This window comes from Hermetia illucens, chromosome 3 (genome assembly GCF_905115235.1).
Source record: "Hermetia illucens chromosome 3, iHerIll2.2.curated.20191125, whole genome shotgun sequence".
In the NCBI taxonomy this organism is placed as follows: Eukaryota; Metazoa; Arthropoda; class Insecta; order Diptera; family Stratiomyidae; genus Hermetia; species Hermetia illucens.
In genome coordinates this window covers 100477157-100497227 of record NC_051851.1, presented here as the reverse complement: position 1 = coordinate 100497227, position 20071 = coordinate 100477157, and the positions used below count along the sequence as shown (strand labels likewise).

The window sequence follows — 20071 nt, the reverse complement described above, 5'->3', positions numbered from 1 at the left end:
TTTTCCTCTTTGCACTGAATTGAATTGAAAGAAAATTAAGAAGAAAGTTAAGAAGAAGACTTTTGGTATATTTTTTTTGCATTAAATTCAGTAATATTTCCGTATGCATATTTTTTTCTTCTTTCTTTTGAGTCGAGCAATCTCCGTATTAAACAGAAAGAAATAAAACAACAACAAATACAGGCCACGCCGAGGTCAGAGTGTAACCAGCGTGTAAGTTTTTTTTTGCTTTAATTTTCTTTTGTAATTTTTGTTTTTTATTTAATTTCATATTTCTCTTATATATTTTTGGTATTTTGATTTCATTTTAACTTTATATATATTTTTTTTTTGCTTCGATTTGATTTCATTCTACTTTTATATTTTTATTTGATTGCATTTCCTATGAATATAATATGAATGTGAGATTTTTTTTTGATTTTAGGACTTCCTCCCTCTCTCTTCCCCCTTCACGCCCTCAAAACTTTACAAGGAACGTCGTCTAAATAATGGCCTGAGGATGTCAAGGATGAGAGGAAACCTGAGGGGATGCGTCTCAATCACTATCTGAGACTGAATAAACAATGATCGGGACCCGTCGTGGATCTTCCTTCTCGATCGCGGCACTCGGACCCGGAGGCTTACGGCTCCACGCGGTTTCCTGTGCGCAGCATCAGTATAAACACGCTAATTTTGTACTAACCTACCTGGCTAGCACAGAGGCGGGCAAAAACGTGTCAACCGAACACTTTAACTGAGCTTCAGTCTTTGCGGGCGACCGTCACGGTCAATTTCGCCAACGTTTTAGGTTTCTGGGATAGCTCTTCCATCTAGGTCGTCCAGCCACCTAGGATGGTCGTTTGATCATCCTAGTTCCCCTAGGTTCTTTACAAAGTATTTAGCAGCCACTGCGACTTCAAATAACAATAATAACAATACAATTGGATCAGGACCTTGACGTGTGTTAGAGCACTTTATTCAAGACCTCTAGGGCACAAGAGAAATGAAAAGAAAAGGAAACGAAATGTGAGATTGAATTGACCAAACAACAGGTTTCTTACATTTTCGCCCAATTGTGCATTTTTAAGGTTTTGTGTAAACATAAAACCTTATTAAAACCGGTTTACTGTCTGTCTGTCTGTCCGTCTGTCTGTCCGTCACACGCATTTTTCTCGGAGACGGTTATAGCGATTGACATCAAATTTGGTAGAAAGGTGGGAACTGTGAACGCTCACGCATACAGTGAATTATATCCTTTTACGTCGAATTTAAAGGGGGGTCCCCATACATGCAAAAGGGGGGTGTAAAATTCTTTTTCATCAAATATAGTCATCTGGGGTATCAAATTAAAGGTCTCGATTAGTACTTTTCCAAGCCGATCTTAGTTTTGACATTCGCTGGAAGGGTGGGGAGCGCGGGGGGTTGAAAGTGATCACTTCTTTAAGGAGGCCATTCTCAGAAACTACCAAACCGAAAAATCTGAAAAAAATCAGGAGGCTGCCACTATATGGTGCCTTGGCTCCGAAATACCTTCCATGCCGATATCCGTTTAAATAAAATTAATAATAGTATATTACTACAATTTTTTGTAATTGGTTAGAAACCCCCCTTAAGTTCATCCTAGTACCATGAAATTTTGCAGTGATATAGGCTATAATATAGAGCATGATCTTACCAAGGTGGTGGAAATCGCACTATTACTAACAAACTTATAATGCCTCAAATTTGTTGCTTCTTTGAAAATTGAAGACTCTGAATATCAATATCACCCGAAAGTGGATACTCTCACATAATATATGGATATATTACGTGCTACGTACTAAGAAATACACAAAACCTTTCGTACCTGAAGCGTCCAGCTTCCGGTTTCCCGACTTGTTTATAGATTTTACTACGTTGAGTGCGGGAAAAATATGCAAAAGAATCCATTCAATCTAGGTTAAAACACACTTAGTTAATGGGAAAAAACATAAATTACATGAAATATAGAACGGAATAAATTAAAATTGTCGATTTTACTTTTCTTCTCATTCTAATTCTTCTGAGATACAGAAGCTGTTGTCCCCTAATGTACATTCATCATAAAATCCTTTTTTATCAGCCTCCAAAAAATTTAAGATCTTGCTGCGAAAGGTCGTTCTGTTCACCACAGCCGACACCCAAGAAAAAAAATTTAGACGAGGGTGAAGAAAATGCATTTTAAGTTTTGTCGTTGTCTTTTAGTAAATCAGCAATATTTTTCAATTATTCCAGGCATTCCTTTTTCATGATAGAAAAAAGTGTTTGTTGAGTTTCGCATTCGATGCCTGTTTGTCCGTTTGTCAGTCTATCAGCCACCTTGAAACAGTTGAACCTACCGTCACGAAATTTGGTAAGAACGTGTAGTCTATACATGCCTCTATATGCAGTGCATGGGGTGATTTAATGTCTCAGGGGGGCTCTTCAGACATGTGAAAAGAGGTGTGACATTTGTTATTAAATGTGTGAATATCAAATGAAAGGGCTCAAGCCGTACCTTTCGAAGTTTCGTAATTTATTGCAAACGGGGGAGGGGGGGCATGTTTCGAGAGAAGTCAATTCAAGGACCCATTTTCAGAAACTACTCAATTGAAAAGTCTTAAGTTTATCCTAGAATCATCACATTGCAGTAATTTAGGCCATAATGTTGAGCATTGGAAGTCGCGCTATTATTAACAAAGTTATAATGGGTCAAATTTCTCGCTAATCTCAAAAATTTACTGCAATCTAAAGCTTTGTCGGTATAGTCCTAAATTGAATAGTCTGGCATACCAAATCCATTAACAAATGGGACAAATGGGATAAATGTCTGAAGTGTTCAGCTTCTGGTTTCCAGACTTGCACCCAGATCAGGCATTCGATAGAGCCAAATGGCGAAACCGATCACGACGAGCCGACCCCGCTTGTGAACGGGACAAAGGCTGAAGCAAAAGAAGAGTTTTCGTCAGGAAATTCATATTTTAAACGAGTTAATACATAATATTTTTACTTTGTTCTTTCCCCTTTTACTAGCTTTTCAAAATACATCATCAATGGCGCAACAACCGGTATTCGGTCTAGGCATGCCTTAATAAGGAACTCCACTTGTGTGGAGTGCCGAGTTCTACCAATCTAAATTCCTGAAAGCTGTTTCGTGTCCTGACTTATGCCATCGCTCCTTCTCAGGCAGGGTCTGCCTCGTCTTCTTTTTCTATCGTAGATATTGCCCTTATAGAGTTGCCGAGTTTGATCATCCTCATCCATACGAATTAGGAGACCCGCCCACCGCAACCTGTTAAGCCGGATTATTATCCACAACCAGACGGTCGTCGTTATGTAGGCTACTGGAAAATACAACTTTATTAAAATCGACTCAATGTCTGTCTGTCTATCTGTATATCACACCCGTTCTACTTGGGAACGGTTAAACCTACTGTCACGAAATTTCGTGAGAGCGTGTGGTGTGTGTGGCTACATGGAGCAAGTGGCCCATCTTTCGTTCAGTTTGAGGCAGACTCTCCATATATGGGAAAAAGGAGTGAAACATTTTTTTTTCACCGAATATGGCCGTGTGTGATATCAAACGAAGGGCTCAATTGGTCCTTATCTAAACTGGTTCTGGTCATATCAGATGAAACAGTGAGGGCAAAAAATGTGGGCTAAAAAAGCAAATCAGATGACGTTCTCAAAACCTATTCAGCCCAAAAATCTGAAAAAAACCAGGGTTGTGCATTTGAATCTCTAGGCCTTAAAGACATCATTGCGATACCTCCACAAATAGAATTAATATGGTATATACAAATGGGGACTTTTCAGAGTCATCAATTTTTTTTTGCTACATTTTTTTATTTTCTACCCTTATTGCATATAGTCTCAAGAACCATCCCTCAAAGTTTTAAGCGGAAACTCACAATTTTGTAATTTTGTTTCGTGAAGGCAAATCAGGAAATTTCAGACAAGTTAGTATTAACAGGAACAACAAAACGCATTTTTTTTTATGAATTGTACTTGTGACACCCAAGTTATCCGGATACTTTTGAGATTGCTCCGCCATTTATTGTTCAATCTGATTGATTGTCTTTTCGTTTTATTCTTTAGACCAAATCTTTTGTATCAAAAGGATCGCAGCAGACGTTTTTATGACCCGAACTAGAATCTCCGAGATTCAGTGACATTAAATTCACACTCGGAGTTAAATATCATTAGCAAATGTGAAGAACTTAACCTACAACAGATACAAACAAGTCAGAATATCAGAACCTCGCGCTTCGGGTATAAAGGTGGTCGAACCTGGTCTGCTCAAGTAAATCCTGAGCGACCCTGCAATGATTGAGGTTTATTTGAATAAACCTAATTTTCTCATTGCAGTGAGCGCCTTTCAAAATTCCGGACATTTACTACTTCTGGCAATATGCCGGGCACCCTGTCCCTCTTTCACCTCGCACAATAAGCATTTGGGGTCTCTATTGCACTCTCTGGCAAGCGCACTGCGAGATTCGCGTGCAGGTTCAAGAGCATCATAACTGCACAATGCTATGTTAGGAAGTCAGCGGTGGCATCGAATTAGATGTTGGCCGATGCATTAACAACGCCAGATTCGTTTTCTTTGCTTTGTCTAAAATCCAGAATATAATATAATATAAAGTTGCGGCTTTCAGTGCTAGTGTTCTTTCTGTATTGCTATATGGGAGTAGCACATTGAAAGCGACCCCCACTGTTACTTAAAGGCTCTAAGTTTTCGTTAACACCTGTCTGAGTCGTATCATTGGGGTATGTTGACTTGATACTATTATATAATATTACCAACGACGAAGTTGGTTCCGCACAGGCCTGGTACCCGTATGCGTTGTGATAGAAAGTCGCAGTAGGTGGGTTACATATTAAGGAGAGGCGACAATTGTAATTACAGCGCAGAAGTTACGGAGACTGTCTTTCCCTAAGACACTTGCCTTGCGATTGCCGAGCTTCGGAGACAAGGTGCCTCTAATTGCGGAATAGGGAAGCTGTTATCCTTCGCAAATGTTAGAGGCTGACTCTGCCCCTCTGAGCCAGCTGAACTCTGCCTTCCTTGTTCCTACCATAGCAGTCATTAGTTTCGGACCACCTCCACATCAAAGAAGAACGCTTACTTCACTCAGACAAGGGCCGAACGGTTCCCGTTTATTTCTATGAAAACGAAAAAGTGATTACATACTCACAAAGCGAAAGAATGCAATCGAGCAACAAGCAAGCAAAAAGTAGAAATCCAGAAGCTCAGCGATTCAGCTACCAAAGGTTTTGTTTATTTTTTCTGTAAAAATAGTTGAGTAAAGAACTGTTCCATTTGCACGTAGCTTGTAATGTATAGCCATTTAGCATGTCAAACTACTCACTTTTATATGATATTTACATCTGGTCTTTTGGGTTGTAGGAAATTTACCCCTGAGCTACTATAACTAAGTCAGCAACAGTGGAATTTACCAAACATGCAAGTATCACGCTTTATATCATATTTTGTATTATATGATTCTAGGGTAAACTCAAGGAGGGTTTCCACTCAATTTTCAACGTGTGGTAATATACTATTATTAACATTATTTGAGGAGATATCGGGTTGGAGAGCCCTGGATACCAAAATTCGTAATTTTTGTTAAACTTTTGCTATTTAGTAGTTTCTGAAAGAAGGAAACGTTCACTTTCGACCCCCTGCACTCCACATGTTCGTGAGCTTGAATTTTGATCCGTAAAATAATTAACACCCGCCTCTCCATCCGTGATCATTCCAGGGCTTTGATTTATTTAGTCCAAATTTTTCTTCGGTCAGATGATTGTCGTCCAAGACTGAAACTAACCACATTAACTTAAGTTAAAGTTACTTTGTTTATTTCAAGTGCAACTTTCTCCGCTCCGCCATCAGTGGCAAACTGTACGGCACAGAGCCTGCTACAATATCAGTTGGACTTCGAATGACACGCAAAAAACATCGAAACAAATTAACTATAACGCCATCAGCAGTGATCTGAAGAGTTATCTTCTAAATGTAGGACCCAAAAGGTTCTGAGATCATCTGATGTGCGTTTACCTTCGACTGAGTGTCGTTATAGTATCTGCAGTCCAGCAGTGTAAAAACTGGCTCGACCGACACACTTTAAACAATCTGCACAAGAAAATTGATGACCAATAGGTCGCTATTAAAAATAACTTCGCTCCGCGATGAGTTTGGTTGTCACGCCCCCAAAGCGCATTACTAGGCTAACTGATCGCGGAAAAGTGGAGGCGAATTAATGGACCTAAGAAACCGAGAGTTCTGTTACTGGCTGCGTGCAGAGGAAGGAGCTACATTACCGCGAAAAAGAATGAAAACGTGTGTCGGAGCGAGCAGCGAATCGCTAAGGCCATGGCAGCAAAAATTGTATTACTTTAAAAGTAAAAAGAAGAATTCTTTTACTAAAAATGGCTGCCGGAAAAAAAATTATTCCGGCGCCTTGTGAGTAATATGGTAAGCCACTGTGACATGTGGATACGAACTGCTCCTTGCCATCAACAAATTCAAATAGAGTAAAGCCAATGACCTTGATGGTCCCCCTGCGGATATTTCCCGTGCACAACCTGCAGAGTCGGCAAATTTCACATACCAAATGCATAAGTATTACGAGCTAGGTGCAAATGTACACTCAAATATTCTTATACTGGAAATACACAAAACCTTTCCTATTTGAAGCACCGAGCTTCTGGTTTTTGACTTGGTAAAGTACTGGTCGAGATCTTTTACTTACATGTTATTGATAATGCGTGAAATTTATGCTTTCGCATAAGTGGGGTAGGTGTAACAGGTAGTCACACAGACGGACAGACAGATACTGAATTAATGCTAATATGGTCTTGCTCTCTTTAAGCCCATAAAAAGTACTCCCTAAGAAAAGTACTTGCTTGGATTGAAAGGCAGGAACAATACTTAGTGCTTGGAAGAAAAATATGAAACTTACGCTAGTTGGATAGATTCCCAAGGGTCTTTGAAAAATAAGTTCACCACCTTAATGGAATATCCTAGTACTTTTTATTTGTTCAAAGGGTAATGATAGTCATCCTTCTGTTTCATGGGATTGAATCACTATCGTAAATAAAAACTCATAAGCTAGAAAAAGGACACTGCTGCAACCTATTGGCCCCCATTGGGCTCACAAATTAGTTATTGGCGAAATTCCTCCCCTTACCCAGTTCAACAATGGGACAAACGTTCGATCAGTCCTTCTTCACGACTTATTTTCCCTTCGAAGGCTTGGGAGAGAAAGAAAAATTTCAATTTCAGTTTTTCAATCGGCCTAGAAAACCCTTTACATATTACATACATATGTACACAACATAATGGCATATCTTTGTATCTTAGTTCGCTTTTATCTGACTGGGAGTCGAGCACACATGACTTTGCATAGTAACAACTTCCATTGAATATTTTTGGGAAATATTTTCTCTGTCGAAAACCAAGCAATCGATTGTTTTTTACTGAGTTGGTGGCGGATGTCCTATACGATTTCCTTTAATAAAATTCTTTTTATTTTCAGATTTACATACATATATGTTGGCTTTGGTGTATTGTAAGTGGTGAGTCTGAATCATTAAAAGTTGTTTGTGAATGTTTACATATACATACATACTTTGTTTTCCACTTTTAAAATATATGAAAGAGAATTGATCGGCCGATTGGTCCTTAGTTTGCTTTTGGACATATACAGGGTGCTTTCATGCAGGGTGCGTATTGCATTTGAAAACAAGTTGATAGTAAAATTAATTTGGTTATATTTTTACTAAAATTTTGTAGAATCGCACGGGAGTTTATACAACGTTGACTTATCATCTGACTATCAAATTATTCAAGGAAATCTCCATTAACGGCAACTACCTCCCCCATCTGGTGCCAGAAACGATTGCAAGTCCGAATTGAATGCTCCTTATTCATGTTGATCATAATGAGCGTATGAGAATGGTTATTAGTCTCAATCTCATTAGGTTCCATATGTAACAATCTATCCTGCAGAACTAGGCGACCATAAATTCGGTGTGGTGGGGCCTTGTAAATTATCGACCCTCCAATTTTGTAACGTCATCGCTTTGCCTGAAGGGACGGAGTCTTGATGAAGTACCCACGCTCTGCCCCTACATATGCCAATTCTGGACTTCACACTTTCTCTAGAAACTTGATGTTTGCGGTGGGATTCACCGGAAGTCCTTGAGCAAAAGTGTGTGGTGACATAATATGCCCTTCGTTGCTCAACCTATTTAAAACCATGACATTGGATGGAAATTTCATGTGTATGAAACGACGGCTTCTAGCCATTTCTGCGATTGGTCTTTTAGTTTTGGTAAATTTTTTTTTCATCAGAAGAAAACACATTGGCACTTCGGGGGGTTTAAATTTATCCAAAAACATCTGCTCGAATAGTTCTCTGCTTCCCTATTTTTTCCTATGCGTCCTCTGCGCATAAAGTAAGCATTATAGAGGTTCTCAAGGACAACTGGAAGGATGCGCTCCCTTTGTAAAGCCCTCATTAACTTTGAATGGGTTCCCTCAATGATCATGTTCGCTTCCTGCATAGATTGTGTAGTTCTAACAGAATGCTTCTCGTGTTTTTAAGGTTTGTTTTGAACAAAATTTTATTAAATTCGGTTTACACAGACAGACAGACAGTCCACTCATTTGCTCAGAAATGGTTATTCTTATTGATACGTGAAACGAACCACTATTCATTCGTTGATACCAAGCTTAATGTTTTCACAATCTTCAGTGACGACGATGTCGCGCAACTGTGGAAATATGATTCTCTTTGTCACCCCACTTTTTCATCATAGACACTTTCTTTTTCATCATAGACATTTACTAACGACTTGTCCCTATGGAAACCGTAATTTAGAGTCCATACCGTCCCCTTTAATAGTGTTACCATTTTCCTGGCTCTCTTTTTGAAATTTTACTGTGCGTTCGATTATAACTAATAGAAATTTAGGCCGTACTACGCATATATCTACATGTCCTTAAATACTGTACGAACACTGCAAATTTTCGCCGCCCCAGATTTTGTTCAATATAATGCAAACCAACCAACCAACTTTGCTGATTGCTACTAGGTAAATGCTAATGGTATTAATTATAAGGAAGCTTGCTGAGGATTGAATTTGTTCTAAAATAAATGGTTGCTTAGCTACCATACTTTCTGTAATTTTTCTTATCCATCTAAGGTTTAAAAGTTTTCTTTCTTTTTATTTTGCAAATTTAATTAAAAAACAAATTAATTAAATGAATGAATAAAGGAAAATTTTTAGCATATTCTGACAGTTGTCATTTATTGATTTTACTCTGAAAATATCTTATTCTGAATAAATTGAGAAAAGATATAAAAATTCACAGTCGTATCCCAAAAGCTTAATTTACTCAAAACTACAAAACACTATTGTAATGATGATAATAATAATCGTTGGCGCCACAATTCATATTGAATCAGGGTTTTGAAGTGTGTTAGAGTACTTCATTCAAGACCGTAACGGTATACTACAGGATAGCCTGTAGGAGGCAATGTGGTCAGCATTGCGCTCGTCCGAGATTATTACCCTGATTTGACTCAGGTACTCATTCACAACTGATATACGACGTCAAATCACGATACAAATTCCACTGCCACCAGTGAGATTTGAGCCGCGACCTTCCGTATGACAGCCTTGTGCTCTAACCATTCAGCTATCCGGACACAAAACACTATTAAAGAGAACAAAATCGTTTGAAATACACAACTATCTTAAATAGAAAGAAAATCTCAAAAGAATCAGATTAAAGGAGAACTCAGAAGGTTGAAACGAGGCAGCAAAATATTGAGTTGAATAGAGCAGTGAAACGTGCAGCAAGTACTAAAGAACTGGGAGTAAAAATCACTGAATGAAGGGAACGAAGTTTGCATTTAAAAACACAAGATAGAAGATAGTCTTGTTGAAGAGAGATAGTGGAAAAATGGATCAAAGAGGCATATCAATGGGAAAATACCGCTTTTCCAGTTGAATAGAAAAAAGAAATATTGAATCCATGCTTTACTTCAGGCAGTCGATTTAGCGGCTAACCGCAGCTCTTTATTCAACCGCTGCTTTGAAATTTGTAGTGTAGTGCGTACAAGCACGTGCGGCTTCATATTAACATCAAACAAGTCGGGAAACCGGAAGCTGGATGCTTCAGATACGAAAGGTTTTGTGTATTTCTTAGTACGTAGCATGTAATATATGCATATGTCCATTTTCGGGTGATATTGACATTGATAGTCTTCAATTTTCAAAGAAGCAACAACTTCGACGTATTATAAATTTGTTAGTAATAGTGCGATTTCCATCAAACTTGATATGATCATGCTCTACATTATAGCCTACATCACTGCGTGCCGCGAATGAATTTAAGGGAGGTTTCCAGCCAACTACAAAAAATTATAGTAATATACTATTATTAACTTTCTTTGAACAGATATCGGTATGAAAGGTATTTCGGAGCCAAGGCACCATATAGTGGCAGCCTCCTGATTTTTTTCAGATTTTTCGGTTTGGTAGTTTCTGAGAATGGCCCCCTTAAAGAAATGATCACTTTCAACCCCCCGCACTCCTCACGTTTCCAAGAAATGTCAAAACTAAGACCGGCTTCGAAAAGTACTAATCGAGACCTTTAATTTGATACCCCACATGACTATATTTGATGAAAAAAAATTTTACACTCCCCTTTTGCATGTATGGGGACCCCCCCTTAAATTCAACGTAAAAGGATGTAACTCACTGTATGTGTGAGCGTTCATAGTTTCCATTTCTCTACCAAATTTGGTGTCAATCGCTATAACCGTCTCCGAGAAAAATGCGTGTGACGGACAGACAGACAGACAGACAGACGATAAACCGATTTTAATAAGGTTTTGTGTTTACACAAAACCTTAAAAACGCCTGGTCGCACGTCTAGCCGCTTGCGTCTGGAGAATACGGTGCCGCAGAATTTCCCAACCAAGTTCAATTAATTTCCGACGAGTTCTTAAGGCAGCATGTGGTCTGGTATTATTATGAAGCAATATGATATCCTTCCTGTCGAGCATCGCCAACCGTTTTCGTTGTTTCGATTAAAATTATACAACTGCTGGCAGTACCTCTCCGAATTTAGCTCTCCGTCCCGTCTCAACAGCCCGTTATGTACTGATATGGAATCGATGCTGGAAGTCGCGCTATTACTAACAAAGCTATAATGGGACGTTTTTGTGCAAATTGGGCAATCTAATATTTTAAATGTCAGTGTGACGCTAAATTGAATAGTATGCCGCAATTATGCATATACATTACGAGCTAGGTAAAAATGAGGTAAATGTCCGCCCAAATAATTTTATATACACAAAAACTCTCATACCTGAAACGTCTAGCCCCTGATATTCTCAGTTGTGCTCACTTAATTCATGTGTCACCCATCTCGAATATTTCTACGTCAATTCTAGTTTCCGGATATGGGTTCGTTCCTAAAAGAATCGTCGTCAGACAGTCACCCGGAGTGTGACTTATCCGAAGGGTCAAAATCACCTACTTCAAATGGTTTCGAACCATTTTCTGCATGTTCTGTTGCAAACTTTACCTTCACTAAAGACTTTCAACCAAATTCTACATGCTTCCGTAGCATTTGTTCCTTGTTGTTGACACTGGCGTGAATGTACTTTTTCAATAACCATCATTTCACGATCGCATCTCATTTGAAACTAAAATGAATCATCTTCATTTTAGTTCAACCAATTTTCAGTATGTATACGATCATTAATTAAAAGAAAGCATCAAATATGAATGAATATGAATTCGCGCATACCTGTTCAAGCCCGTTGTAATCAAAGCGGACGGAACCTAATATTAATGAGGTCCCCATGCTCGCGCAACGCGCAAGTAAAGGTAAACGATCATCAAGTGATGTTCCTGGATGGCCTCTCAGTCAAAGCCTAACAAACCTGCGGCAGGGCGTTAGGCGTTGTCGAAGGCTAAAGACGTGACCAGGAAGGTGTTGGTAGCCCACCTTGTCATTCAGATCACTCATCATCGTGACAATATCACTTTTCGCAAGCCGCTCCTTAATTGCGAGTGATTGCTCATAAAAGCATCTTTCTCTACTATATCGAAGATGTCTATTGTTGCACGGCATTTTACAATTATGATGGTTCTTATCCATAACCGGATTCTTGCAATCAAGTTCCCATCAGAAACTGGCAGTCAAGTGAAGAGAGAGCGCTTTGCTCTATTCAGAAGCAGTATAACGCCGGATTCGTGTCTGCTATCGCTTGCCTTTACAAAGCACAGTGGACCAAGAAGGTGAAGATTTCTCTCCAAAATATCACCATCTCACTTTATTTAGGACCATAATTTTCAGCATACATCGGTGGAATTTTCGTTTGAGTTGAAAAAAAAAACCAGTATTCTGGGGACCCTCGATAACTTGGTGAGGAGCGCATGATCAGAAATCAATCATAAAGAGTTTTCGCTGGCCAAAAGTCGTAGTCGTATGGCCAGTCTCTATTCGAGGCGCTGTTGACGTTTCAGTAGCCCTTAAATTTGTAAATTTCCAGGCTACTATCGAACATCCCCTATCCCTTTTATTTGCCAACTGTTTGATAACAAACTTGAAATAGTTTGAAGGTATTTTCAAACCCCAATTCACAGTCTAAGGACGCGTATGTCTCGTAATGAAATCTGGACTAAATTTGCCCAAATAAAGTCAATAGTGCTATATTAGGTAATTTTTAATTTATTGACTGTTAAATTGTTTCTATATAGAAAGACTATTTATAGGTCACGACACTGCACTGCTCAGTAAGACATTTTCGAACGGCTGCATCAAATGAAACTCTGACATTCTAGAGACATGTATTCATAAATACATTTGTATATAATGATTGCATGCTTGTTTGGTTCAAATTACTGGACGATATATAGGAAAAAAATTTTTTTAAGCAGGAAGCGCAAAATTCTATATTTAAAGTATCCGACTGGTTTCTATTGGAAAAATGGTGTGTCAATCATGCATAGGTTCTGCGATCAGAAACGTCGGAAGGTCCCATCTGAAGAGGAACTTGTGTGGTGAAAACCGGGTATATATTTAAAGGTAAAAGGATTTCTATTGCGAATTTCCTTATAATTTTAATTTAAAGACAAATTTCGTCTGATCAAATTCTTTGCAAAGGATTCGACGATTCCAAAATCTGGTTAGCAGTATATAGTGAAAATTCTACGAAATCTGCGAAATGAATTGATACAGAATAAATTGGATTGGAATGTTCCAACTAGTTTGATGCCAGTTTCCACTACGTCATTGAGGGATCTTTATCGTCAACCATATATTTTCCTATTTCCTAACACGTCTTTAGTAGAAAATATCACGAACAGAGCATTTGTATCCGATGAACAAAGAAAGTTCCTTGGATGATTCGGCAGTTTTACATTAACGAAACTCAATGCCATTTGTATATAACATGAATTCTTCACTAAAACCTGCAATCAAAAGCTAATTTGTATTCAGGATATCTGCCTTTGTTTCCATATGGATTCGGTAGTACAACTTCCTAATTCCTAACCATTCAGAGCCGGACGAAGGTCGTACAGTATGGCGCTAACTTATAGCTAACACTCAGCTAGTCGATTTACGAGGACGTTTTTGGGCAGAATTTAGATACAACTGGCAAGGACTCCATGGTTTTTGTCTTGTAAAGTATTTCCTCGACACAAATATAGGGTTAGTTACTGACGTTTTTGCGAGTAGAAACCCTTGGTGATTTCCGGACCATCAATAAAAATTACAATACTATAGCTTCTGACACGTGTGTAACTCGCTCATGCTCTAACTCCCCTCAACTTCACAATCACAATACTGGGGGATGATGTATACAAGTGTTTCGAAGTTTGTTGTTATTCTGCAAATTAATGGATTGTTTGAAATTTTGTTTATACGTACCATGTGCGTGCTTACACTGTGGTGCGTTCATAAGTACTTGCAAATATCGGAATGAATTACACTTCTTATTAATGTCAAACACAGGACTACACTTTAAACATCAGCACCTATTTTATCATATCATATCACAATTTGGTTTGGGAAGGTCCATAGTACATTTGTAAGGAGATAAAATAGTAGACACATCAGAGGGTAAATGCACTCATATAAAACACCGAAGCGCTAATAGTGAGTTTGCCCCGAAATATAAATGAGCCAAAAGCCGAGCCGTCACCTGCTTGATTCAAGGGTCGTCAACTCGATTCTACTATAGGCAGTACCAGTGTGGGTGGATGCAGCGGAAAAGAAAGCAAAGAGAAGGAAAATGGGAGTCGCATATTGTCTAACTACGTTCTGAATATATTGTTTTTATCGAACAATATCGGACGAAGCGGCCGGTGTGATAACAGGAATGATTCCAATTGATAATCTGTCGAGATAAGGATCACGTCTTTATGATGGAACGTATTTCACCGGAGAATCTTCTGCTTGTCGGCGGTTGTTGGCACAAAACTCTTGCTGGGTGGTACGAGCGGTTGAACGAGTGAGAGAGATTCTGATGGGATCACAGAATCGTACAGGGTATCCCGAGTTAGATCGAGTGACCCGACAGTGAAGTAGGTTTCAACCTAAGCCAGCTTTTGAGCTAACACGGAGTTTATCGAGTATACTTCTGCGGATTGGGGCATTAAAATTCATCATATCGCATTCAGCATTAAAGAATAAAATTTGTCCTTTTTTCGTTATTAAATTATAAATAATGTCAAAAGAAAGAAACTTAAAAAAAAAGATGAGAGTGATTCCAGCCAAATAAAGATATGAGAAAAGTATTAAAAATAAAGAAAGAAAGATTTTTCCGATAGCGGATAAAGTTCCCAACCCTTTGAGAGCTCGAAAGGGTTTGGTTTAGAAGGAACTACTAAAATTATAAAATAATCAACAATAATAATGGCAACTGTGATAGTTTGAAGAAAATGGATAAAAAGGAATTTCGCCTGTTAATAAACCAAAACTGCTGAAGCCAAGCCTTGGCTTGGTAAACATCATTCGGACTTTGTATCAGAAAAATCAACAGTTGAGAAGTGGTTTGCTAAGGCATAATGAGCACTGAGGACGATGCACGCAGAGGCTGTTACCGACGTAAACATCAAAAAGTCGACAAAAAAATTCTGGATGACCGCAAGCTGAAGTTAATGAGTTCAGACTCTAAAGATATCAAAGAAACATATTGGACATATCGTGCATCGGTGTCTAGGTATACGAAAGCTTTGTTCAAAGTGGGTACCGCGCAAGTTCACAATCGACCAAAAAACAGCAACGAGTTGATGATTCTGAACAGTGTTTGAGCTCCTCCTCCATGAAAAACCCGAATATTTGCATCGTTATGGATGGACGAAACATGGCTGCATTATTTTACGTCAGAATCAAAACGATCGGCACTTGAGTGGACTGCACGTGGTAGACCGATTGCAAAACATGCAAAGCATGCAACAGTCGACTGGTAAGGTTATGGCACCAGTATTTTGGGGTGCGCATAGTGTAATATTCATCGGCTATCTTGAGAAGACAAAAAACCATCAATAGCGACTATTATATAGCATTACTTGATCGTTTGAATTGTCGCAGCAAAAGGGCCCCATTTGATGAAAAACAAAGTGCTATTTCGTCAAGACTGTGTCACAAATCAATGAAAACGATGGCGAAATTGAATGAATTGGGCATCGAACGAGATTTCTTCACTACTCGGGCTCTCAATCCAATTATGGAATTGGAGTCCTTTGATTCACTTCAGCCACCATAAATTTACTCCAGTTGAGAGAAATCCATCCAAGAACTCCATTCCTGCCATTAGAACTGCACTTCGTTGCTAACAAAAACAATCTCGCTTGTCCTGCGTCCAGCAGATCATCTGCCAACCTAACTTGCGTTCCCGCTAATTGTCACTTTTGCGGACCTCGACCTTGAACTTCGAAGTTGACCCAGCAAATGGGAAAACTACAACGGTTTGCATTGCATAACAAGTGGCACATTCGTCCCAACACAGAACAATCGCTTTATTTACATCCAGTAATAGGTAATATAGGCAATAGGAATTATGGCCAAGTTTATGAGGGTCACCTAACGATTTACCCTGCCCATTTTTGCTTGCACCATCCGAAAATTATTAACAAATAAAATTTGGAATTCTTCAGAGTTAAGGTGAAAGCGGCCAATTGTTTAGTTTTTCTTTAACTAACTAAAATTAATTGTTAGATGCTGGATATATATGAATGTCGGGATTGGAAGTATAAAATTAGGAAAGCTAAGGGGTGTCAAAATGGGAGAAAAAGAGGGAAATTACATATTATTGAACGAATTCTCTTGTCTGACCATGGAAACACCGCCCATGTTTCAAAGTCGCGAACAATAAAAGCTTTTAGTAAGAATGAGGGTCACTTCCAATGTGTATTCCCATAGAGCAACACAGAAAGAACACTACCACGGAACAGTCTCAGCTTGGGCTTCGTGTTGACATTACCGCAGTTCTAGATTGTAGACAAGGGAGCGAAAGTGGATCTAGCGCTGTTAATGCGTTTGGCAACAGCCAATTCGGTGCTACCGTCGGAAAAAATAACACTTCGTAGATATACAAATTGATTGAGAATTTCAATGTTCTGCTCACCGTAAAACAATGCACTATTTTTAACTTTATTTGAGCAGATATAGTAACAGAGAGTATTTTGTGGCCAAGATACCATTTGTTTGGACCACCATTATTTGTTAAAAATTTTTCGGTGTGAACGGGTTCTTGAAGTACCTTTCGAACCTTTCATTTAATACCCCACATGGTTATAACGATATTAGAAGACCTTTTTGACATACTTTTCTGAAATTCGGAATTGTATCAAATTTGGACATTATTATACTCATATAATCGATAATCGACTGCTTCCACCTCGATCAAATCTAAAGTACCACAGATTTCGCTTTGCAATTTCTACAGCGTGTTCAGGGATAGCTAGGCTAATGATATATTCAATAAAAAAAGCGGATTCCAATGTTGTTTTCTCCTTATGTAAACCTCTTTGACGTGATGAAAATACTCGACACCAAAAGCGGGTTGCATTCTCATCGACTACAGATGGATTTTTCTTAGCCAAAATAAAACAACTCGGAATACCGGAAACTGGGTGCTTCCGGTATAAAGGTTTTGTGTTCATCTTATGTGAGAAACTTCTACGCACATTTTTCGATCCGTACTTCAAGATATGCGTACATATTACAGACATAGATACTGTTCATATCCATGCATATATAAATTGATCGTATTTATATTTCCAGTTTTCTTCATGAACAAAAGTATACATATGTACATATATTTAATACCGTCGGTTTAATGTACTAATATATCTATCTGGATTAAATACCGGCAAAGTTCATTAGCACACATATATACCGACATACACACATATGTCTGCCTGGAGTAATCAATATTGAAATACAAATATCCCAAAAACCAACCCTGAATAACTTTGTTAATAATAGTTGAATTTTCTTCAAATTGCGCCTTATGTTGTCCTTTATACAAGTGAGTTGTAGTTCTACCTTAACTTAAGGGGGGTTTCCGGCTAACTTTCTAAAATATGGTAATGTACTGTTATTAACTTTATTTGTGCAGATATCGGAACCGGACGTATTTTGAGGCCTAGATTTCGTTTAGATACACTACAGTGATTTTGTTCAGATTTTTCGGTTGGATATGTTCTGAGAATGAAACCTGTCGCACTTTTTGTGCGTTATATTTTGAGCCCTCACTTCCATACCTTTCACCTGGTATCAAATACGGGACCAGTTTCGAAAAGTGCCAATTGAGACCTTTCATTTGATACCCTAAATGACTACATTCTGTAAAAAAAATTGCACCCTCCATTCACTTCACTTTGACTTTTCTAATTTACACGTCTGCTTCACATTGTCCGGCAAATGGTTGTAGCTCCAGATTTTCTGGTTTTCATTAGTGTTTTGGCCTGCAAGTAATATGAGCCGACAATTTCTAAAGATTCCATGTAGAGGATACTTATGGGCAGTTTGCGGCTAAGCCATACTTCATTACAGGGTTTTTATGGACAATTTTCTATACGGAGTTATGACAAGCTGGTGCATTTAGCATCTCTCAGTACTCCTCTATACGTACGTAGCTATTTTTCGGAGGGTTTCGTGTTAATACTTGTCAAGAGCAAATTGTTTATACAGCCTTCATGGGTGCCTTTCTCCCCTATATATTACATATAACGTCAGATTCCAATTTCTGTTCTTCATGTTCAAAGGGGATAACCTATTATCCGCCATGGGGGTAACCTGATGTAATTGACTAGAGAACTGTTTTTCATAGGAAAATTCACGAAGGAATGCACATGTGGCAGGATATTTTCAAGAACCACCAACTATGAATCCCACCACACGAAAAGGAAGTTAGGTCCATAAACGGAGCCTCCTCAAAAAACGATTTCCGGGATGCATTGCAGGAAATTGGGAACAGAATTTCCTCCTTGCCTCGTGGAACCACCATAAGCTATTTCGTCACGCAGCGTACGTAACGATGCTTTTCTTGTCTCCTTTTCATTTCGCAGTTTACCCTGGAAGGATCCAATAATGGAGTTGATTGCATTCTAATGCTCTTGATCTGCTAGTATTCTCCGTACCAGATGCTAGTAACTCCTCTCGACTTCCATCTGGGTCCCTCCCATCGTAAGTTGGATATTCGAGTGATGTGTCCAATTTTGAATGCCCCGTGAGAAACTTGGTAAGATTATATTCGATACCAGCGTGCCGTCTCTCCGACCACTATTTGATGGCAGGGATGGAAGTGTCTGTCCAACGAGCTTTTCCAACGCTCTTACCAACTATATACAAATCGTTCTCTCTTTCGGCGTTCTTCGTCTGCAATAAAGGAGAGATGGAGCTGACGATTCATATGTTCATCATTTCATATCCCTGTATATTAATGGGCATTATTCTGGAGATGATGAACGCTGCATTATGTGAAACAATCCTTACGGGTGTTCTTCTCTAGGCTGCACGCAGTTTGCGACTGATAAATGACACCAGCAATGCTTTCCCCAAACTGGTGCTGCATAGGACAAGATCGAGCTCATCACAATGGCTATACCGTGGCCTTCCATATATTCGACGTGATTCTTGCCAAGGCCATGCCAGTAGTTGCTTTGTCGCAAGGATGCTGCACCACTCCCAAGTATTTGATGGTCGGTTTGGAAGTGATGATCTGATTCGCAAATTGAATATGGGTATAATTTTTTTAACAGCACTTCGTGATGAGGACCCTCTAGCCAACTTTACCAGCATTAATCATGAATATAACTCAGCAATTGCGAGATGCTTTGCGACAACAGTCAGTCAACCGGAAGAGCACTATTGACGTTCCACAGCAGTGAGCCCAGTAAAGAGCTCTGTGGGACACCCGCGGAGATGACAGACTCCTGGTGTCCTCTTGGGTCTGTAATAGTATTGCTTAACTGGAGGTTTAACACCCTCAGCAGCAGTAACTTCTGCCGCTTCCATGCCATAGGAAATATACCCTTGGGCATGCATCCTTTGAACAACTTGGGGAACATGTTTGGTCTGAATTTCATGGTAAGCTTAAAGGTCCTGTTCGCTATGTCATGCATACCCATGGCTTTGCGGTTTTACATTCTACTGCAAATCTCCAGCAGCTCGTCTCTATTGACTGAAGGTTTTGTCGGACTCCTTACAGGCGCTGAGGCCTGAGTCACGGTTTTGACTTGATGGCAGTCTGATCAAAGGCTGGTGAGTTCACTAATCTATATGTAGTTTGATCTTCTATTGACAAATGAGCAGCTCCTAGATATGGAGGCGTCATAGGCTTTGGCGATGCATGGTGTCACATGGAGGGCTCTTTCAGTAGGGGCGATTGTTTCTTTAGGTTGGCCTGACTGCACCTCCATTAAGGTCTGCTCATCCAATATTTTTCCAGACCAACCAGAAATACTTCTCTTTGAACATGCTTCTGCTCTGCCCTGGTGATCGCTGTTGGTATAGCGTTCGCTGACTCACCAGGACATTCCTCGCGCCAGT

At 39.2% G+C, this 20071-nt stretch overlaps 1 protein-coding gene across 2 annotated transcripts in view; it reads left to right on the top strand.

Annotated features, from left to right (window-relative positions):
* LOC119653159 (neuropeptide F receptor) overlaps positions 1 to 20071 on the top strand; it is a 276920-nt gene that overhangs the window by 198528 nt on the left and 58321 nt on the right. For both annotated transcript variants that reach the window (XM_038057700.1, XM_038057699.1), the window contains one exon: positions 7518 to 7557. Coding sequence is in view for 1 of the 2 variants with exons in the window: in XM_038057699.1 (XP_037913627.1) it covers positions 7518 to 7557 (40 nt within the window). In the remaining variant the exon portion in view is untranslated. The remainder of the gene's footprint in view (positions 1 to 7517; positions 7558 to 20071) is intronic.